Source organism: Corella eumyota, chromosome 5 (genome assembly GCF_963082875.1).
Source record: "Corella eumyota chromosome 5, kaCorEumy4.1, whole genome shotgun sequence".
In the NCBI taxonomy this organism is placed as follows: Eukaryota; Metazoa; Chordata; class Ascidiacea; order Phlebobranchia; family Corellidae; genus Corella; species Corella eumyota.
Window position 1 is genome coordinate 7,703,415 of NC_137494.1, and position 24,382 is coordinate 7,727,796.

At 29.5% G+C, this 24,382-nt stretch overlaps 3 protein-coding genes across 3 annotated transcripts; 1 reads left to right on the plus strand and 2 right to left on the minus strand.

The window, feature by feature from the left end:
• Nucleotides 1-241: 241 nt before the first annotated feature.
• LOC145753407 (uncharacterized) lies at nt 242-2,970 on the minus strand. Its single transcript, XM_082569819.1, has 10 exons — nt 2,853-2,970; nt 2,606-2,718; nt 2,436-2,536; nt 2,176-2,278; nt 2,001-2,116; nt 1,551-1,756; nt 1,161-1,306; nt 870-999; nt 597-786; nt 242-530 (listed from the first exon to the last, which is right to left on the minus strand). The coding sequence occupies exons 1-10, from the start codon at nt 2,968-2,970 to the stop codon at nt 242-244; spliced, it is 1,512 nt and encodes a 503-aa protein (XP_082425945.1).
• A 751-nt stretch (nt 2,971-3,721) lies between these two features.
• Nucleotides 3,722-21,063, minus strand: LOC145752342 (uncharacterized). Its single transcript, XM_082568613.1, has 18 exons — nt 20,780-21,063; nt 20,116-20,156; nt 19,765-19,834; nt 18,713-18,861; nt 18,113-18,347; nt 16,672-16,757; nt 16,325-16,409; nt 15,768-15,883; nt 9,981-10,323; nt 9,637-9,821; nt 9,034-9,213; nt 7,672-7,938; nt 7,239-7,408; nt 6,679-6,818; nt 6,011-6,250; nt 5,554-5,698; nt 4,695-5,155; nt 3,722-4,531 (listed from the first exon to the last, which is right to left on the minus strand). Exons 1-18 carry the CDS (start codon nt 20,970-20,972, stop codon nt 3,936-3,938), a joined length of 3,702 nt encoding a protein of 1,233 aa, XP_082424739.1. The 5' UTR covers nt 20,973-21,063; the 3' UTR covers nt 3,722-3,935.
• Nucleotides 21,064-22,548: 1,485 nt separating this feature from the next.
• Nucleotides 22,549-24,328, plus strand: LOC145752351 (solute carrier family 61 member 1-like). The gene has a single exon (XM_082568624.1). It carries the CDS (start codon nt 22,608-22,610, stop codon nt 24,030-24,032), a length of 1,425 nt encoding a protein of 474 aa, XP_082424750.1. The 5' UTR covers nt 22,549-22,607; the 3' UTR covers nt 24,033-24,328.
• The last annotated feature ends 54 nt before the right edge of the window (nt 24,329-24,382 follow it).

The window sequence follows — 24,382 nt, forward strand, 5'->3', positions numbered from 1 at the left end:
TTTCAATTTTTTTAAATAATTTATTATAAATTTAAAAAAAAACAATACACAAAAAAGGTTAGTTTAAAATAATGTATAATTAAAAAATGAAACACAATTGCACTAATTCTGTACTAATGCAGTAAAAACTTTATTTTTATGATACTTTTTATCTTTCAATATTAGTGTTTTAGCAAAAAAACACAGCAACGATTTTTACTATTTATTGGGTAAAAGAATCGGAAAATCTTAAATATTGATTTTATGGTTTAACATTAGATGTGCTTGGACTGCCGTCCGTTGATTCCGTTGAAATTTCAGGCTTTTCTTCTAACATTTTTCTCAGTTTCATTGGTACAATTACTTTCTTTTTTAAAATTTTTAAAAAGCCTTTCTTCTCAGAAGTTTCAGTTTTTGTTGGTAATACTGGAACTTCCGGTTCTGTTGGGACATTTAAAAGTTGCTGATTGCTTTTAACTTCTTCAGATTCAGTATCGTTTTTACTGGTCTCCAAATCCTCAAAAGTAGCTCTCCTGCGAACCACTCCGCCTCTGTTAATTAAATATTTTTAACATAATATGTTTGTTATTTTAAAGCTAACTATACTTTAATAGTACCTTTGACCACGTTGCTGAAGCCCTGATGCCATCAAAAGTAGTGGGGACAAATTTCCAACAACTGATTTTACAGCTTCAGTTTGACGACGTGAATCAAGGGACATTCCCGCTAGTTGCCGTGGTGACCCGTCATCTTCGTTACCATCAGCGTCTTCATCGTGAGAGCCATGTCCATTACTAGTTCCCACACCTTAAAATTACTTATAAATGTTAAAGTACAACATTTATAAGTAATAAAGGTTAAAAACTGGTTTATTTTTAATAGTTACCCACCTGATTTTACTACCAAACTTTCAAGGTAAGCTGTTCTGTCATGCCTCGTCGTTAAGTCCAAATATTCATTCCGCATGTTCAGTAAACGGTTACGTTTTGATATAAGCTCTGTTAAATTGGTTATTGGAACCTAAACAAATCAAAATATCCGGTATTAAAATTGATATAATTAAAAACAATTTTAAATTGTGTAAACTTTGGGATAGATTTTGCGCTCTCAGAATAAATGTAACCGAAAAACTGCCTTAGTTTCATTCTTAGTTTCTCTTTGCTAATTTGTAATTTTGTTACCTTTTCGAAAAAGTAACTTGGTGATTTATTAACTGCAGACGGGTTTTCAGGTTTATTTGGGCTCACGAAGGGAATGAAACTGGGATGGGGGATATCGCTTGCTTCTAAAAATCCTTCTTCGTCCTTTCTTTCATTAGGAGCTTCAACTGTTTAAAACAAGTTTTTGGTAATTAGAAAAGTTATTTTTTATTTTTTTTATATTAAAAAAATAATGCAAATACGCCTTATTTGTTTGTTGCAAACTATTGTGCGTAGCAAGAGTGATACATTATATTTGATTTGCTTAGTAAAGGTGTTTTAGACACAACAATTTAAAAATTTCCTATCACTTTTAATGCCATTCTTTCTTCAAAACATAAAGTTTAAATATATACACAAACAAAGTTCTACCTTTGTAAAACATTGACTCGCTCATTATGGTTGATAAGTCATGATCTTCTTGTTGTAACTGGTGCGAATACCCATAGCCAAGTGCTCCATATCGAAACACAAATTCGATATCCACATTGGCTATTTGTTTATCTTTTGCCATGATGACAATTTGTTTGGGTGAATACATTTTCTTTACCAGATCGAACACGGATAGTGTGGCTTCACTGCAATAAAAAAGAGCTATCATCAGGTCCAAGTTGTAATATTGATAATTATCTACAAAACAGTCTGGCTGTTTTATCGACCTACTCTAGCACTTCGCTTGTATGCCTACAACTATCTCAATAGTTAACAAATACAGATATATTTTTTCTGCAAATTTAATGAAAACTAACGATACAGATATTTTTTTTCTGCAAACTTACAAGTAGTCGAGAACCCTAATACTTATACATATCCTATACATACCCTAAGCTAAGCATACCACGTCGTTGCACAGAACCCGGGCTATCGATCTCGATTAACTCAAACTTTACGAAATTACTTGGGTCATCTGGTTTTGGGGATAACAGTAATGGAAATGTCTACAACATTTAATAGTAATTAAACGTAGCATGATGAATTGTAAAGTACGAAGACTTACTTTTAGTTCGTCCAGAACAATTTCTGCGTTTCCGTAAGCTAAACTTTCTCTGTGACTCGTGTTACCAGCTGGTCGACCAGGTGAATCTGGACGATTGCCTTGCCTTTTTAAAAAGATAGTTAAATGAAAATCATATAACTTTAAACTGGAGGGACAATTTGTTACACGTTATACTATTTTTTATTAAATATTGAAAGGGTTTTGCTGGACTATAGTTGTGTTTTAGGCAATTACTATTAAAATATTTGCAAAATACTGACTTCCTATTCCAAAGTTTGCTCTGCCGATTTAAAACGATTTTCGTTTTGTTGTTAACCCCATCTCTTCTTATATGAACTATTTTTGTACATTTCATAGTATCCTGTTGTAACATTTTAACAATTTTAACATAATTTATTTAGAAAATTTCAAAGATGAAGTTTAAATTTACTTGTGCAGTTATTCGCAGAAATAATCTGATCTCTGAACATCCGGCAAAAGTTGAGGTAAAGAAAAAGGTTTTGCTAAAATTGCATAGATTTTTTGCATGTACTGCAAGAATTCCTGTAAAAATGTGTATGCTTGTTTCATACACATATGCATTGGCAGTATGTTAAATGACAACTACTTCGTTAAATAACAACTCTACGGACCGTTATGCCAGACATTTGCCAAACTATTTTCTACTTAATTTGCACCTTGAGGTAGTCCTTCGCAAAACTCTTCCCTTTTTCGCCTAGCCACTGGATCAAGTTCTTGTAATAAAAGTTTAGCGGCAGCAGCTGCTTTATAGTCAACAGTTTCTTTAACTTTCATGATTGAGTTTAGGCCTAATAACTGCTACTTCAGAATATTTACACAAAAAATACTTTTTAAATTTTTAAAACATACCCTTCAATATAATAAGTTATTGTTACGTGATAATAAGATTAATTAAACTGTACATTTTACACTAAACTTCACCTGTTTGTAACCAGGTTTGAAACATATTGACTATTTTTTCAAGTTTCCTTCGCTTAACTCACAGGTCGTGGGTTCAATCCCCGATGCTCTCATGCAGTAGCGCCCTTGAGTAAGGCGCTATAAACGGTATAAACTCCTGCTGAGTTAACCAGCCCTTAATCAGCAGCATAATTATCAGGCAATTACAATTATACGTATTGGTCGTGCATTCGACCCCACATCAAAGATAGGGATATATACAAAAAAAATTATACCATTTTATGGTCACCTTTTTTATTTTTGTTTGGGGCCAATTTAACTAGTAGCCATCATTATGTAAACTTCTTATATTTAAAAAGCTACTTATAGTATATCAAAATGTTATATACTAGTTGGACAAGCAGTATAGGATAGGCTGTCTAGCTTAGTTATTTTTTATTTATTTATTGAATTACTAGCATTGTGGGGCTGCCTGTTAATAATAAAATGTAATTTAGTGAGCATTGATGTTTATTAAATCTTTTAAAAATATAAAAGATTTCAATAACTCGAATTATTTATTTGTTTTGTCTAATTATATTAAAATCCTAAATATACAATAGTTAAAAAACATGGGTTTCGCCGCTAGGTCAATAAATTTTTTTTATTCTATAATACTTGATGGCAAAATACTGATTTTTTACAAAAAATATAAAAATAATTGATAAAATTTACTGATTTTATACAAAAAAATTTTAAAAAATAAGAAAATGAATGTTTTAAAAGTTTGTACAATAATACATGGAAAAACAACAACTTTCTACAACATTTTTAATACAAAAACAGTTTTGATTTATTAATCACATGTGTTTACCTTCAACTTTGCGCAAAAAACTTGGCTGCCATTGCTTTAGGTTGGTTTTTAATTCTGGGACTTCGCCTTTATCGGGGTCATCATTGTTAACTGGGTTAGAATTGATTGGGGAGAAAGTGGTAAGATCGCGAAGTGTTTTTTCCACCGACCAAGCAGGGGCCTTTGTGAGATTCTTCTGCTTCTTTTTACCAAATAGATTGGACCTTATTGGCACGGGTCGTTTTATTTGATTATCATTGTTTTTAGAGCTTGATCCAAAAAAATACGAAGAAGTTTTCAAAGTAGGTTGCCGCGGCGTCACAACTTTATCGCTTTGCTCCAATACCACAGGCTTAAAATAAACCACTTTGTTAGGAGATTTTAGTTCACTGGATGTTGAATTTGTGCCTAGGCTTGAAGCAATGGAATGTGTATCGCTAGTGTCTCCTCTTAAGGTGTTACTACTGTCGGTGTTACTTGATGACGATAAACTTTCTGAACTGTTATTTAAGTTTTTGGTTGGTTTTGTGTAAATGACCGCCTTTCGATAACTTCCACTTCGCTGGGAAGTATCAAATGAAGTGGGAGTAGAAGGAGGCGAATCTTAAGAAAAAAATCAAATTAATTTTACGTTAAATCAAAAAAGACGAATTCTAGTACAAGTTAACATGACCATGAATTTAAAAAAGGTAAAAATTTAAAATAGTTTTCTTAATCTTTAATTGTAAATAATAAGCAGGTATGAGGCTATACAAGTTTATACAACCTTCTACAGAATTAGCCGTTATAGGAGCAGGTTTGTTAGAAAATATTTTTTTCTGGCTTCTAGAATTTTTCTTTGAAACAGAATTGTTCAAAGTTCCATTCATATTCTTGTGTTGCTTGCTGCCGAAATCTTTGTCCTCGACTAATTTAGGAGTTCTTGTTTTGGTCTTGTTACCGTTAGTTGTGTAACTCTGACCAGTATACGTATTAATGTTAACTCGGGTAGGTAAGGTTTGAGATGACCCACTTGGTTTTTTCCGATTATTAGGAATTTCTGGTGGTTTTTCTTGACTGGAAGATGAATTATTGTAATGATTTGAGATTTTTTGTTGAAGTGAAAGATTTCCAACATTTTTTGGCACAGTACGTGAAACATTTGTTTGTATTTGTTTAGGACGTATCGGTTTACCTCCCGACGCCTTTTCAACTAAAAACCAACGACTTGCAGCAGCCATTCTTTCCCTAAAACATAAAAATAACTTTTTATGCAAGTTAAACCTAAGGATAGAAATAAATCAAAGTTACTCCTATTTTAAAAAATTGAAATAAAAATCGATCGAAATGAGTACTAACTATAATATCATAAATTTAAATACAAGCTGTAGTCAAACGTCACTTAAAAAGGTAAAATTTATTTTTTTAAATTTGTACAATTTATTTAAATGTGCATAGAAAAGTCTGGCCAAAACTTAATGAAATACTAGCCAAGCCAGTACTTTGAAAACTCTTTTTAATTAAACAAGCACTAAGACTCAACTAACAGAAATGTGAGCTCATAAATATTTAAAATAAAAGCTAATTCAAAAGCATATTATTATAGCTCGAAATAGTTATTTATATATAATGATAGAACTTAGTACCTCATAATTTCTACAGGCTCCATTGTAGAATCCTCAGTGCATAAAGATATAGAGGGTGATGGCTGATACCTTATATCTCGAACCATTTTAAGCATTTCGTCCATTGTCAAATTCTCCCATGCTTTTTTCGTTGCTGGTTTGTTATCTAATTAAAAACAGAAATTTATTTTTGTTAAATGGAGTACTACTACAAAAACTGCTGACGTGGTGTAGTAGTTAAAATGCTTGGCTTCACAACATTGGGAACCTTGGTTTGATTCTCCCAGCTTCCATGTTGTGGTGTAAACATGAGTATCTAGTAATATGCTTCAAAAGATTTCAATTGCCAAAGGCAACTGAAGACTGCGTTCTGGTAACAAATGTTACCTTATGTTCTGGCAGTATAGCAGAGAACACAGAAGAATTTACAAAAAATTTAATAGATAAATTAAATTAATGCTTGAAGTTTCAGTCTTACTTTTGTTAATCATTTTAACTTCATCATTTGCATCTGTTTCAATTTGGTGAAGTTTCTTTGATGTTGGTTTAATAGCTGATTGTGGTGGTTTTAAGTTTGTGTTCTTATTAGTCACTGGTTTTTCAATATTACGTGCAGATATAGCTAAACTTTCTTTTTGATTTTGAACCTTGTTTGAACTCCATAATTTTGGTGCTGGGGGCTGTTCTTTTAAATTTTGAGATAAAGTTGTATGTTCAACTAAAATAAATAAAAAGCTGGTTATGCCTTTTATTTTACAATTTTATGTAAAAAGACATGTAATAACCTTTTTTATGTAAAAAAATAATAAGATAATTGTATATAAATTATAAGAAACACAAAAATGATTTTAAATATTAAACAAGCAAAACACCTAATTACAAAAATAATTTTAGATTTAAACTCCTTTAAGCGATTTTATATAAAAAATCAAATGGGGAATTAATTACTGTTTCAAGTGCCACTTTACTTAAATAACAGTGCCCACTTTAATTGAAAATAAGATTAATACTTTTTTACGCAATTCTATTCACATTAAAAAATATATTATATATTTTGAAATATTATGTTTTTATTTATAAGTAACACGCTAGCAATAAACTGAGCACAACTACATAAAAAAATTATTCCCTTTTTTTCTAAATTACCGTTTCGATGAATTTCAGATGGAGAGATATTCGGGTTGTTGCCAGTTGGTTCACTAATTTTCAAGTCAGGTTTAGGTTTGTTTTGTGAAATGTTTTGTGCTAATAAACCATTTCTGAGTTTTTCATTTTCCCCACTCAACCTGAACAAAGCAAAATTATTTGAACAAATATCAAGATCAAAATTAAATATATTATTCCATTATTTCGAGTATTTAGCACTTTTGTTAAATAGATGCACAAACATTATACTACAAAGTAAGTTTATGTTATTTTTGGGTATTGTGTTATTAAAAGGGAAATTAAAGTAAAAATTTAAAACAAGCCCTTTTTTTCATCAAACATGGATTTCTTAAACCAAATAGTTTTTAATTTTTTTTTTCTTTACAAATAGTTTTAATTTAGGTTTTAGCATATTGCACAAAATACAAAAAAATATTATGACACAAAATTACAAAATCTCTAACCATTCAAAATATTTTTTTATTAATCATAAACCGACAGAAGCGTCTTAATCCTACTGTTTTACACCTATAATAATGAATAAAATACAAGCTACTTACACTTCCATATCATTCCGAAGTGCGACCAGCTGTTGAGCGAGTGACACACAAGTTTCAACAACAACCAAGTAACCAACACAAGTGGTGTGACCATGGGTTTGTGCAGCTTGAACTGGGGTGTCACCGTTAGAATTTAAAACAGTTACAGAGGCACCTCTTGAAACCAGAGTCTGTAAAGATATTAAAATTCTAACCATATTTATCTAAGCAACATATTATTTAATATTTTTATCTCTAAAATTTTGCCTTTCAGGGTTATATAATATTTTTCTTTATAACTCTGTTTATTAACTACATTATCCACTAATTTAAATTTAGTTCATTTAGTAATATCTTTTGATGTCCTCCTTATAAATCCACGAAATTCTTCACGACATCTTAAGTGACATATCATGTGTAAATTTTAAATCAATTTAAGTTAAAACTAATTTACCTGAACACAGTGTAAATGGCCATATCTTGCTGCAACATGCACTGGTGTGTTACTGCAGTGGTCCACAGCATCCATTGATATACCATCCTTGACCATTTCGTCGCACAACCAGTCTAATATTTCAACCTGGTTAAATCTAGAGGCCACATGGGCGACGGGGGGTCTAGTGGTTGAACCATCTATCGAGGCTGGCCTTTTAGATAAGGAAAGCTCTTCTCTTGCTGCAGTGTGTTTGATAAGCCATTGAACACATTCAATATACCCATACTAAAATTTTTAAATAGCGTTTGTTTTTAAATTAGGAAGTTATAAGCTGATAAAATAAAAAAAACTTTCAATTGTGCTGCGCAGGTAAATTTATATGAAATAATATTAGCTGTCCCCTTACGAAAACAATCATAATGCAGCCCAAAAAAAGGGTAAACTTTTAGTGTATCAAGAATTTTGTGTAATTCTTTTTTAGTTTAGCAAAAAAAAATTCTTTCAACATTTACGCAACTAGGACTTAAAGTAAGAATTTTAAATTTTCAGTGCTAGTATGTTCAAGCATCCTTGAACAAATAAGTAATCACTCCACCTAGCACAATCTCAACTTTGATTGTAATAATATGTCATGTCAATAATCAATTTTACCAAGACTGAAAACTATAATTGTTCCATAATAAATCAAAATTTCATTGAATAACTAATTTTTCCCGATAAAATTGTGCTTGTTAAAATAAAATTATTTCATTTTTCATATTTATCCTTAATGTGGGAAGGCTGAATTAAAGAGGCTTGACCCATACCATAAATCAAATGATAAAATTTTGGCAAATACAAATTTACTTGACTAAAATTAGATTTTTAAAACTTAAAAATGTTTAGTGTTTGCAGACATTTAGTGAATATGTCACATCAACAAAGTTATTTATTGGTACTTTTTCTTTACTGGTAATTAATGTTGTCTTTAACAAGTTTAGACACGGTAGAATAAAATATTTGTTTAGTAAAGCAAACCCACAATTTAGGACCAACTCAAAAATTTTAATTCAAACAAATTTTTAAAAGTTTACTTTCTATGGAATTAATCAAACATTTAAATGTTTAAATAGACAATAAGAATTTGTTGTTCAATAAAAATTACTTAAACACCAACTTATAAAGCTAAATCGAGATATAAAATAAACAAATAATTTAAAATAACTCAATATAAATTTTACACATAAATGTGTAACAAACACTCATAGTTATACTAAGCAAATTTAAAATGCTGGCACAAAATTAATGCTACTAATTTGGTTTAAATTTAAACAACCGATATTAAAAAAAATCATGCAAGAATATCAAATTATTATATAAAATGTTTTTACTTAGGATTACCTTGATTGCCATTGCAGTAGGGGTCATGAGGTCATCATTTGGAAGTGTAATCATGCGTGATGGAGAGGTGGACACTAGTTTTTGCAAACAGGAAAGTTGCCCAAATTCTGCAGCTACATGTAAAAGCGTGTTTCCTTGTTCGTCGACAGTGTCATTGAGTTCACTTGCCGAAAAGGTGTCCTAAAAAAATAGTTTGCAACTGAAAATTTAATGTTTTTTTTTCATTAACGATTTAAAAACTTACATTTCTTAATTTCTATTTTGATTTTTAAATTATTTTTCTTGTATAAATCCTTTTTCTTGATGTGGGAAGGTTAACTTTACGGCCTGAACAAATAGTAAAATTACCCCGACCCAGTCTAGAGTTGCCTTTGGCAGTTTAGGATGTTATAGATTATAATTGCCCAATAATTAAACTCTGACAAGGTGCGGGCTAACCAGAAATTCACACCGTTTATAGCACCTTACTCAAATGTGCTACAGCATGGGAGCCCTGGGGATTGAACCCAGGATCTCATGCAATGTAGGAAGTGTTCTAACCACTACACCACGCTGCTAGTTTTATTAAATAAATGTTGGGCGAAGTAAATTTTTTTTTCTCACCAATGCAGAAACATTTCCCAATTTTGCTGCTTCAAACATATCCTTAATTGTGGGAGGTTGAAAATTGTTATTAGTTGGTGTATGCGAACTAGAGTGTTCATTTCTTGGCGTTAGACATTTGGCGTAAACAATCTTTTGTTGTAGATGCGGGTTTACTGAGGTTGTGTTAAAACTTGAACCAGAATCTGCAAAAAATAGTTTCCATTAAATTTGTAGAATAAGTTGCCATCAAAATTGTATATATACCTTTGCATCTTTTTCTCAGAATTTATATTCATAGTAAACTCATTTACCAAAGTCCTTGAATTTAAACTAAAAAAATTGAATAATAAATTTCCAATTACCATTATCCAAATCTGGACTAAATGAATTTAGTCTTTCAACATCTGTAGGCGTTCTTGGTGATAAATTAGTGTAAACAAACTTTGATTTCTCAGTTGTGGGAGATTTAATGTAATTAGATGGTTGACGTGGTGACAAACTGTTTTTATGGCCAACAAAATTTTGGAAATTGTTGGTACTTCTAGGTGATTGGTCAAATTTCAAGCTTGACAAAGAAGATGTTGTGGAAGTACGCCTGCTAGAGAGGTCACCATTCTTGCTGGCTTCTTCATCCGAGTCCATCACCGACGACTCTTCCACAATCGTCTCCAAATCGCTGTCTGGATAGTAATAATACTGATCCACTTTCCCAATCATGGGTTCATCCAACTTATTTTTATCTAATGGATCTACAGTGTTGTCATTATTGTCCATATTACCAACCCCATAGTGGTTTGGAGCAAAGTTTTCACGATAGGGCGGCAAATTATTCTGTTTGTATTGAGGGTCACCCTTCATTGAATTATTGAGTAAATATATTGAATAGAATTATTTTTCAACAACATATAACTCCTAAATCTGAAATTAATGCCTAACAAATAATCTAACATATAGATTTTGTTTATTGATATAGTTAAGGATAAGTGAAATAAATATTTTATAATTATTTAGGGTATATATATATAAAAAAGTTAATTATATACAGAGTTTAAACGGTTTTTAACAAGAAAATACAAGAAAATTTAATTTTAAAATTTAATAATGAGCAAAATGCACTTATTTTTAAAACCTAAATATTTTTCTATACTTTATAAATTTGTTTAATAAACAAAATAATTTTGTATATAATTGAAATAATTATTTTTTTTTAACTTATTTATTATTTTAATTTTTTTTTAATTTTTCTTTACAAATTAGTTTAAATTGCCCTTATTAGATCATTCTTTAGTATTTTAAATTTTAACGACACTTATTTTATCACATTATAAATACTAAAACGTTATTTTAAAACGAAACCTTGTAAACATATTTAAAAACACAAAAAGACGTTTTATGCGCCTGTTACATTTGAAAAATGCTACCCGCAAGCTCTTAACACACATGCTTTTTAGTTTTATTCCCTTCACTTTAAAACGAAAAACTGGCGTTTATTTAACAATGTAGAAACTATTAAAAAAGTGTAGTTTACATGAGTATTTTAACTACATAATATACTAACTTTACTAGTAATATCGCAAAAAACTACATTTTCGTTACTTTAAAGCAGTTATAGGCTACTGTTTTATTATATAAGCGCAAACAACAAGAACAGAATACATACAAAACTCGTGAAATATAAAATTACGATTTTTTAAACTAAACGCAGTGTAAACAAAAGACTATTCTTTATAATAAACTTAAAAAACCCGCACATAATTTATACTTTTATACAAATCTACTAGCTTTAAACTTTTATTTTAATACGTTTTAAAATATAAAACAATTAATTTATTTTGCTATCTGAACATTCTAATATAACTTAAAGATACGACTCGAGTTACAATTACTAAATTACATGATCAAACGCTCAGCAGTTTAAAAAATTAGGCTTTAAAAAAACTAAACAAAACTCATATCGTGTTACCTTTTAAAACATAATTAAATACGAAGCAATGGCTGGCACAATAGCTACATAAATTTTTAATAAAAATGATTTCAGCCTTTCTAAGTTTTCACTTGTTTTTTAAATCCTATTATCAAATACTGCGCCACTCGAAACCGAAGAACTCCCCTTTTCTCTACATTACTTCCAATGGCTTACAATTTTAACGAATTTCTTCTACAAGAAAAGAACGTTGTTTTACTACAAAGCAAAAGGTAGCGCTTAATAGCAATATTTTCTCTCTTTTTCATTTAGGTTTCTTTTATTAACATAGAGGAGTAGCGTATTTGCGAATGAGCCTCGCTTATATTTACCATTAGTGTTTATTCAACATTTGCCTAACAACTAGAAGGGAGACGGGAGGGCCAAAACATGAACACAGCGTACTTGACTAGGTTATGATTCGGCAACTGTTAACTCTCTTTAAAAAACTAAACCAATTCAACAACTCCAAAAAGTCTGGATAAAATAGAATCGATTTCCATTGTACTTATTTATAACTGACCGTTCACAGCGTCAATTATTTATTTTTTCTATTCTTTGTAAGCCTGTGTTTAACTATAAATGACTGGTAGATGTTTTTGTGCTGTTGTGGTTATAGCCCATGTTTGTCTTCTTGATATACGATTGAGAATGAATCATTTATTAAAATCCATTAAGTTTCAATAATGTTTTTAAGTAACCGCGATTATTGTAACGATTTGTTGTTTTTGGACAATTCAAAAATGTAAACCAACGAAATCGTAAACTAAGCAAGAACCCACTGTAAAGTTAGTTATGTTGTTTAATATAAAAATAAAAACGGTTTTGGGTGTTTACATAACTCAGTTACTAATTTTGAAATATTTAAACTGTTAACGATTTAAGTCATAAATTTACAACAGCAAATTGTTTTACTTTGTAAAACAAATACAGCATTTTTAATTAAGCTAGTGACCAGTAAATACTTATAGCCATCGGAAAGTAATGGAAAATTATCATACGTCACATTTTTAAAGTTACATTTAAAATGATATTTTAAATAATCAAAGTCAATACTTAAAAACTAAATCAGCAGGAAATTCAAAAAATACAATTTTAGAAAAATGTGATTTAGCGATTTATCTTTTACTGGACTCAGAATTTTATTGAAATCAACTTTTCAAGTTTTAATTAACTTATTTTATTTTTAAAGCCAATTTTAACGTACTTGAAAGCCTGGACCGCTGTTTTAGGTATAAATTTGTTAAATTAATTTATAAACAAAAACATTTATCGAAAAGAGAAAAAAATCCTACACTACGAACTCTTACGCTAGTGGTTATCATACCAAAATCAAAACCTAGTAGTTTTTAAGCCATATTTTAAATCCACTGCATGTTTATTAAAGTCAGTATACTTAAATCAAGTAGCAATACACTGAATGTACAATTGTCCTTGTAATTTCGCGTAAAAATTAAAGCAGTCGTATTCGACTTAAGAGTAATAACAGGGTCACAAACGTAATTAACAAACACCACGTTGCTACGAAAAAAAGTTAAAAAAAAACAACTTTTTGGCGTTGTATACACAAAACTAGTAGCAAGTACATTTTCAGAACTCAAATGCACATTGTAAAATCATTCTACCATTGGTGATTTTGTAAATAAATTAATACAAATTAAGGTCATTTAGAAGAGAAGGGGTTTATATTACATACATACAACGCAAAATATCCTTGCTCTGAGGCTCTATAAGATATACTTTAACGTTGTGGAATTATTTTAAAAATTGAACTTCTTAAATGGGTAAAATTTTTTAATAATTTATTAGATTAAAAAAATGCCTTTTTCAAAAACATAATTTCTTAATTTTGCTGCTAAGAAAAAAGTGCAGTGTTAATAGCACTTCAATATTTCGTTGATAAAATAACTTAAAAAAACTGATCTGTACGACGACAGACCAAAAAAAAAGAAAAAGGGGGAAATTTCTCTCAAACAGTCGAAAAAAGAAGAGCGACACCAAGTTAATAATAAATACGTAAGAACATTAAGGAAATTTTAATCAAAAAAATAAGCAAAAAGTTAATTACCCGAATAAGATTTAAATAAAAACATCACGTTATGCGCTAGTGTGGATTTTTACAAATCGGTTTCCAAGCATAGAATTTCAATTAAAGTCTCTTTTATTAAAGTGACGTCATTTACATTGTTAGTGCAAACAATAAAAATACGCAGAACAGAACATTAAGCGAATGAAAAATTCTTTAAAAACTTTCAAAGGTCATTTGCGCGACTATTTGGTAATGCATCACGTGACTCTGTGGGAAGCGTGACGTCATATGCTATTTCACCATATACGCACGCTTTTGTAACTCTGCCCCCACAAACAAAAAAACTTCGTATAGAGTAAAAACTTGTGTGTTAAAGGCCTTAACGATATTCAAGCTTCATATATGTAAGAGCATTGGCTCGAGTCAGGCACACCGCTAGCGGCGTAGCACAAGGTGTCGCAGTAGAAAAAAATAAAACAATCCGTCGAAACGAACACAAAAATAGAAAACGTCACTCCCAACGTACAAATCATAATCCACTCCCAACGTACAAATCAAAAAAGTCACTAACAACGCAAAAATTGCAGAAGCCGGGTTTCGGTATTGCTAAATTGAATTCGTATGACGTCATAGTCAGTGTATTAACTGGATATCCCAACAGTGACATGACTATCGGGCGTACGCTGATGATTGTCATAAACACACAAACGTTAAATTCGATTCATTTGCCGGGAAATATATGACGTCATTGGGCTTGGTTGTAAAGCCAGTGTCAGGTACGAAATGGTGGGGACGAGATGGTGTTTTATTATCGACGGGACGAAGCTCGTCTTCTGCGGCGTTTGAAACAGCAGCATCTGGGATGAAAACGACGAAATGTTTAATTTGTGAAAATTGAAAAGTAGTATGACAAATAACACTAACCACAATTAAACACACCAGAAATTAATTTAACTCTTTACATTAAGGCAGAGCTCAAGGTTACAATAAGACTTTAATCAAATTTTAAAATTGTTCGAAAAATAACAATTACTAAATCGATGGGGTTCATTTTTTCAAACAGTTTTTAACCAAATTATTAAAAAAAATCTTATAATAAGATTACATTTTACTCCATCACAATCTATGTTCATATAGGTATAGTATGTAAAGCTATTCTAAAGGCCTTTAAAATAAAACAAACTGCCATTTGTAAAAAATTGCTATAGGCAGATACTAGTTTCTAATTGAAATTTTATTATAACAATAATGCGCAGCCTGAAGGCCAGGAAATCGTCTTAATTGAAATATTTATTTTTCCATTTTTGCAAATTTTTGATTATCATCAGCTTTTTTACTTACTTGATCTCAGTGATAACATCAACATCCGGATGTTGCTGTGCAGTGATGGGAGCGTTCGAGTGAACAGCAGCGGGATCATCTGCGTTGTCTGTTACTTTAGGGAAAGGATCTCTTCCCTAACAAAGCCAAAAAAGTCCGATAAGTTTAAAGACTAATTAGACTCAATATAATAAATAAAATTTTACAGAGAATTAAGAAAAAAGAAAATTGGTAAAACAATTTTTAAAAGGTGTATATTGTATGTTTTAATCTATTTAAAAGCGTGTTTTATTCGATACATTGGGTGTTTATTGGTGTGTGTTTATTTCTACACAGTTTAATGTAAACACAGTAAATAACAAGTTAAAAGGAGTAAACAAATATTGAATAAATTTCACTTACCCTTTCGTTCGGTACTCGAGAGTTATTTACTTGAGAAGGAGATATCTAAAACACAAAATTACATTTTTAATAAAAAAATTTATTAGTTACAAACTTCTGTATAGACCAGTATCTGCCCAAAATTCTTAAAACAATTTAGGTCAACATCTTTATCAGAAATGAAGTTTTTTTTCTTTCTAGAAGAAAGGGCGAAAAAAGCTGAGATTAATAGAAAATGTTTTGTGGTTGATAAAATTGATTTTTTGGGCATATGGTTATGGTTTAAGGTTAATTTAGTGAAATAGTTTGGCCATATCACAGGAATTTTTACAAGCTATCTTTTATTTAAACTAGTAATATTTTTAAAGGTAGGTATTAACTAAAATAAATTTGACAAAAAAACTAAAATAATTAAGATCTTACCAATTGTTTTCCTGACCAATCAAATATTGAATCGTGAGGATAACCCTGTCTGTCGTACAAATCCGAAAAAAGTTTGCGCAAATAATCATAATCGGGCATCTCGAAGAAATCCAAATGACGAACATACCTTAAATAGGTTGCCATCTCCTCTGATATGCACAAAAACATTTTTTATCAAAATGCACAACTTTATCGGTATTAAAATGCAATTTTCATATAGTAACCATACCTATACTAAAATGTTTCGGTCAAAAATGTTTTTCTTTTCTTTAAATAAATTTTATTATACAGGCTATCCTGGTTGTTAATATATATGTGAGTGCATAACATCAAAAATTTGGAACAAGTTATTATTATTTATTTTTTTTTTAAGCATTAACTTTTAGGTCTAGCTTAACCGCTGGCTAACAAGTTAAACAAAAACAAATAGTCAATAAAGTATTACCTATTGCTTATCTACTTACAATATCATCTTGCAATTTACTCTAAAATTATATATTAACACATAGTTTGCCATTTATATATATATTTACAATATTTCACTAAAAAAAAAATAAAATTAAAATTCAAAAGTTTATAATCATAATCACCTGGATGATTTTCACATAACACATCAATGGGAGTAGAACGCTTGGTATCTCCAATTTTCTGGTATCTCTCTTTTAGTGTATCAGCCTTCATACACAAATTAAAACATGATTAATGACATCATAAACCCCCAAAAAATTAAAAAATAAACCAAAAATTCGGATATTGATTATCTTATTATTAATTCTACTATTGATTTTAATAGCAAAGCTAACAAAACAAGAAAAAAATAAATAATAAACCAGGACTAACTTTGAAGCGTATAGGCCTATATATTAAACAGCATAGCAATATTTAATTCATGCTCGTGTCTTGGTTAACACACTAGAAAAAGGAAAACAAAAAATACCTTTAAGCCTTGCCAGGGTAAACTACCTCGAAGAAAATACATAAACATGTGTCCTAATGCTTCTAAGTCATCTCTACGACTTTGCTCTGAAAATTAAATCATAAATTTAAATTGTCATAGAAAAGTCTATATATTATATAATAATAATATGTAATTTTTCATTAATTTTAAAATAATTTTATAGTAATTTTAAATATATATAACCCAAATTATCAATTTTGAAATCATTAGAGTCATTTTTACCTTTAAATAAACAAAGGTTTTTTGGGCTATTTTACATTTAATAATAAACAGCCTTTTACACTGTTTATATATAAATAAACTAACTTTGTGCCATTTACAAGGAAAATATAACAATCACAAAAACATTATTCAAATTGCAATAATATATTTAAAAAACCTAACAGTAAGTGTATTTATATATATGAAAAAATAACTAAATGTGCCTATAATTATTTATTTACCTACACACCACAAACATCATTTTATTTTTTCATTATAAGGCACCTTAAATAAGACATACATATACCATTTTTTAGACTACATTACGTAAGATGATAAAAATTCAAATCTAATACACAAGATAAGATATAAATAAAACAAGCTGAATTACTAAAAAGACAACAATAAAGTTAAAAGTTTTTACATACTTATCTTCATCAAATTAATATTAATAGTTCACCAAAAATTTAAAACATAATATTGATCTTATAATTTTATTAAACAAACAACATTCTATCTAGTAATTAGTGTGTAATTAATAACAAAGCCTTTAATTATTTTAAAGGAATATTTAAATTTAATAGTTTTTCCTACAAAAAAACATTTGATATTTTATAAAGATGAACAAAATAATGTCCAATTTATAGACCATTAGAATAAAACAATAATGCTTTTTGGGGTACACAGATAAATTATCACAGACATTATATTACTTGCAAGTTGTAACCATATTACAACAATAGTAATGCAGTCCATATGCCGATTATTTAACAGATCTATATATCATAAACCTTACGGTATTCAAAAATATGTTTATAAACCTTAAATTTATTAACATAGCCAGTCGAATTTAAAATTAGCATCAAAAACAAGACATCAACAAACGTAATCCATTAATTATTAACTTAAAACTATTCAATATGGTGATAGATTAATTCTCCCATTCAATTTATTTTTATAAGTTATCTAAAAAAATTCATCAATTTAACAGAATAGAAAAAAAACACAAATATAGTTATTTTATTAAGCATAAAGCGACTAACTTAAAATAAATTTTTAAACCATAATACAGGTCCACTGCACCCTACTAAATCACAAATTTAAAGTTACTAAAGACCAAGCTCATGTACTTAAACAAAGTAATGTTTGGTGTGTAAAACCATTTTCTACATCATAAATAAATAAAAATTTAACCTCTAAACTCACAAAATAAATTTACCTTTTCCCAAATGTGTATTTATACTCATATACCGAGCAGTTCCAGTTAAACTTTTATGCTCACGATATGGAATATGTTTTTTCGTTTCAGGATCGATGTACTCCTTTGCTAATCCGTAATCGATTATGTTGATTACTGTTTCATTGGGCGTTCCCACTCTACCGATTAAGAAATTTTCAGGTTTTACGTCACGGTAGATAAGATGTTTCGAGTGAACATATTCGATTCTGTTGATCTAAAACCATTTGATAATTTTTATTTTAAGCGAAACTTTTTAACCAAAACTTATAAAAGTTAATTTAATGTTAAAAAAACTTCTAATTTAAGCATGGGACGTCCAATTTTTTTTTATTTCCTAATGTGACAGAAATGTTGTTATATTTATGTAAAAAATGTTTTAAAAAAAGAAAATTTACTATACAATAACATAAATGATTACTGCTTGAAAATCTTATCATTCTATCGGATCCCAATCAGATAGCTAAAATACTTGATTATTTTTAAGATTAAAGATACTAACAAAATATAAAAAAACAAAACTTAGATAGGCTATACAACCAAAAATTTAAAAAGATAAAAAAATAAAAATGAATTGCCTACCAATTGAATAGCTATCATTAGAACAGTTTTTAAGGTAAAAGTTCTGTCACATAAGTCAAATAAATCTTCTAGGGTCGGTCCTAACAGCTCCATTACCATTGCGTTAAATTTTCCACAAGGTCCGAAATAGTAGACTTGTGGTATTCCCTCTGTAGTAAAAAACAATATTAGTATCACAGAAAAAAAATTATAACAACAACTAAACATTAATTTAGTTGCCTTTAGAAAAAATTCAAGTAAAAATTATGGCTAGTTAAAATAAATATTTAAACTGCACTGAAATTAAATACAATTTAAAATATTTTTACTTTTACTTATATATATAATAAGTCTGTTTCGTAGTTTTAGAATTTGACGCTAAAATTTTTATGATGTTACCAACTGTCTACAAATTTGTCTACTATAAATTATAGTGTGTTCACAGATTTTAAAACTCATAACAGTTTGCCATATTACATAAATTTTTAGAGAAATGCTTGTTTGTTTCCCAAAGGAATGTTTTTACAAAATTTTTATGTGATGAAACATTCCCAATTGCTGTAGACTGTACAATTAAAACTTATAGCCAAAACATTTTTTAACACCTACAAGTTTCTGGATTATTTTCAAAAATGATACATTTTGTTTTGAAATTCGAATCGCACCTTTTCTTTTTAACAAGTTTTAAAAATTTTAATATGTGTTAAGGATCATAAAATAAAATGTGGTTATTTAGGTGAAGGTCTCATAAACCTATTTTGTCACCTACATGTTATTCTTATAATTTTTTTAAACACAAAAATAAAAATTTTAACAAATAATGAGAATAAAAAAAAACTAATTAAGAAAGTTGTTTAGTTTTTAACGTTTCTAAAAAAAGACAAAAAAAGTAAAAGACAAAACAAAATTTGACTAATTGGGTTTTGGCTACATATACACAATTCGTAATCGAAATTCTGTTGACTACTATTAGACTTTATTATACTGGCTATATAAACTAACATGATACCTCTCTGAGTAATAGCCAATGACTAACGCAGACACAGACAACTAATATTTAGATCAATTATTACCTGTGTTGCCCAATAATTTGTAATATCTGTACTCCAAGTGAAGTTGTGGTGCACGAGACTTCATCGGTTCCTAAAAACAACAATTTTTTTTTTATTTTAATTTTACATTTTTCACTAGTTAAGCTTAGCAACCTAACAATAGACAGTTTCTGCTGACAATCTAATTTTAAGTTTAACAAAACTGTAAAAGCAAAGTTAAATTTTCCTGATTCCACCATTTGTGATTAGGTTTCTTATAAATTAAGATAAAAATTAAACTTAGTAAGAAACTTTATTTGTGTAATATTTCTTATCGTTATTCAAGATTACTTCTATATACTAAAATTATAAGTTTCGAAAAGTATCTCTCACCAATTTAATTGCAACATGTTCATTGTTGTACAAGTTCTTGCCTGGAAAAAGCAAAAGTTAATTCTTTGTTTAAATAAAACCTTAAATAATTAATTAAGGAATTATTAATTTCAGTAATTCCATAAGCAACAAAATTTAAGAAATTGTTAATTTCAGTAATGCAATAAGCAACACAATTTTTATTTTACAATTCCGCTGTTATTTATTTTTTTGAAACTAAAAAATAAACTATTACTTAAAAACAGCGAGGCCACTTAATTAGACTAACCTTTAGTAGCATTACGTTATTTAAACTTCAACCCATAATTAAATATAAAAAGTAAGGTTAAATCAACATATCGTTTAAGTAATACAAATACAAAAAATCTGCATATATACATTGAATGTACAGTATATTTTGCTTTTGTTTAACTTTACCCATAGAAACAATGTTACTCTATGCTTAAACAATAATGTATATCCAAATACTTATAATATATACAGAATCAAATCGATCGAATAAACCAAACCCTGACTATTTCCAGTTCTAAATCCATTAAATTCATTTGATATCCATTCAATTCTTTATATTTTTATAGGCAATATGTGCCAGTTAAACAGGTCTACACAAATTGTATGATTGTGAATCTTGCCAGAATAGTAAGTTTTAAATCTCATAATTTACCTAATCTCAGTTCCCCAAAATTTCCACAACCGATTTTCTTTCCGACCCGAAAGTTTGGTCCCACCATTAACATCCCAGAGTTGTTGGGTGTGGTGATTCTTCGATTTTGATCATTTCTACCTCCATGAGATCGCGACATTCCTCCTCCTCGATCTCTACCACTTCTATCTCCCCCGTTTCCTCGACCTTGCATTGCTGAGGTGGAGCCAAGGAATGGTTTACCAGATTGAGTTAAAGTCACAGGTTTAATTGTATTTTAAAAAACGTTTATGTTAAACCTTGATTATTCTAAAAAACAAAAGTTATAAAACATTAAAAATGCATATTAATGCTTTTAGCACTAATGCCAATTTATAAAGAGCAAGTGCAAGCTGAATAATTTGTGAAGTTTTTTTTACATTTATTTTTCCTCAAGGTTGATTTCATGGCCTATACATAGAGTAACATCAGTAACCCCAACCCAGTCTCGAATTGCCTTTGGCAGATAATAGTTTTTACCAGAAATGGTGGTTATAGCGGTAATGTGCAATAAGGTTTTTTTTAAAAGTAAATCTAGGACTCACCAAGCATTGTCAACACATACAAAAAGAAATTAAAAATCCTTTATAAATATTAAATTTTGCTGTAGTTTAAAATTTTACAAGCTAAGTCAAAAACTCTTTTTTTACAAAGTTTATTACAAAAATTTAACTGTCTGAAAGTCTAAATTAAGATAATATTTATATTTAACTTTAAATCTTTATTACTAACTTATATTAAACTAACTTTAACTTAATTATATTCATAAATCCTCAAGCAACTGTTCAACCCCTTTAAAAATATCCCATACAAGTGATAGCCTATACTTAAACACAGCTGCTTGTTAAAATAGAAAATTGTATGTCTGTTATTTTTTAGCATCATTCTTTATATTTTGTGTGCGTATTAGTTGTACGTTAATCAGTTACTAATTAGTAATTACTGTCGGAAAAGAAAGACGATTTGACGATGGGTTATCATTTAACTGTTAACTTCTTGTGTTTTAAATCACATCGAACTACGATTATGTAGCATTCTATACTAGCTAAGAGTTAAATAAGCGTTTACGCAACACCAACAACCAAAAAAAAAACCAAGCCCAAGTCCAACTCAATACACTTCGTCAATATTTTTCTCGATGTAACAAGAAACATAGAAATCTAACATAAACAGGCGATTCCCTTTCCATCTAGTGTTAATATTTTGGGGTTGCCAAAAAAGACAAAAATAGCTATTGAAATAAGGACAAAGCAAAAAATAAAACAAACTTAAATAAATTGAAAATACTCTAGCACATGAAATTGCTTAAAAAATGTTTAAAAACTTTTCTTAATCTGTAAATCGAATGATGCAGATATTTAAAAAAGCAAAAGAAAAGAAAATAGGATGACGTTGTTTGATCGCACATTATTTTTAAATAAAAGAGTCAACTAGGACATGTATTAGATTTATAGCGTTATTTGTTAAAAATTTTTTGATATACACTAAAACCATGTAAAGGGTATAAAAACTATGATATCATACAGTGGACGATTTTGATAGCTGACCTTCCTAAATAGTTAATCAATCGTTTTACTTCAATGGTAACTGACATTGGTAAATAAAATATTTTAAAACATATATATACTAATAAAACATATTACTTTAAATATCTCAAACATCTGGATATATATTATAACATCGTATTTAAAAATGACGTTTAATTATCACATTATTGTCACAATTGCTGTCTTTGTTATTGACGTGAATGTTTATGGAAATCTAAATTAAGAAAAGTTGATGGTTATCATTCGGATACGAGAGCAAAAAAATGCTAACCTACGTTGTATTTTTTACATTTTCTTCTATCCTGTTGGTAGTTGCGGCGTTAAAGGTGTTTTCAAAACTTCTTATTAAAAAGGAGCACAATGCTAATCCACAATTTCTAACATTTCAACATTCCTATCTTTTGGTTTACTACTGCGTAATGTTTGGCGATTGGCTAAATGCCCCATACCTATATAAACTGTATAGTCATTACGGGTTTCTAGAAGAGCAAATTGCAATTTTATATGTTTGTGGATTTGCATCTGCGCTAGCATTTGGTTTACTCTCGGGCACTTTCTGTAAAAAAATTGGATCTTTAAAACTTTTTATGATATCAGCTTGCGTTTACGCTGTTTCATCTTTAATAAAATTATCCTCCAACTATAGCTTTCTCATAATTGACAAAATAATTTCTGGAGCTGCAACAGCTTTAATGTTTAGCGCACAAGAAATGTGGTATATCAACGAACACATAAAAATACATGATTTTCCTGCTGAATGGATTAGTGAAACGTACATAAAAACCACTCAAGCAAGTGGTATTCTAGCCATAATTGCTGGTGCAATCGCTTATTTACTAACAGAAATGATTGGTTTTGGACCAGTTGCGCCTTCTATTTTATCTGTGCCGTTCCTGTTTTTGTCTTGTGCATTCGCAATGAAATTGTCAACTTCGCAAGACTCAAGCAACTTGGTGACAAATGCATCGAAGCTGGTTCTACAAAATAACTCTGCCGGGCCTATGTCAAAGCCCGTTAGAAAGAAAGGTGTCTGGAACAAGGTTTTGTTTGGATTGCAGGGTGTTTTCCAGAACAATGTTTTATTTCAAATTGGAATCATACAAGCGTTATACGAAAGCGTGTTGTGTTTGTTTGTGTTTCTTTGGACACCTGTTCTGGATCATCACAACCCACCTCTTGGAATAGTTTTCTCTTCTTTTATGGTGGCAATGCTACTGGGAACTAGCATGTACAGAATTGCTGATAATAAACTACCAAAATCTGTATTTACTCCAACTTTTGCATTGATGGGAACCCTAGTTATTGCTGGATGTGCATGTCTAGTCTGTGTGTTGTCTACTGAACCAACCAAAGAGTTTCCTATTCTCTCATACATAGCTTTCCTATTGTTTGAGCTAACCTCTGGTGTTTACTTTTCTACGATGGTTGACATTAAAAGGACAATTAAAACTGATAAACAAGAATTTGCGACTACTTCATGGTTTCGAGTTCCTTTAAATCTCTTGGCCTGTTCTGGCCTGTTGTTTTTGCATAACAGCTCTAATGAGTATGGAGCGCGTAAGCTGTTTGCTTGCTGTTTTGTGACAATAGTTATTTCATTGTTGGTCTCATTTAAATTTGTAACAACGTACAAGGAAAGTCAAAAAACAAACACTGTTAATAAAGGAATGTCTGAATATGTATCTTAAAAGAAAATTTTATTTGTTGTTTAAAGTAAAAAAATGTTGTTAAAACGGAGATTAAGGTTTACAAATTAGTTTATATTTTAAGTAAAATTTAAATAATAATTTTTTTCTAAAAAAATGTTGTTTAAATTTAGAGCATACTCTTTCTATGCAGTTCCTTTTTTGTTATTTCATAATAAAAATTAGGTGTTTAACGTAGGCATAAATTTTTATGTAAATTTTTTTTTTATGTTTTAATTCAAGTTTCCTGTTTGTACTTACTCACTATAGCTTTTTTTAAAGAGATTGTAATTTTTATATACACAAGTATGTAATGAAGCATGTATAATTTAATAATCATAGATTGTGAAATG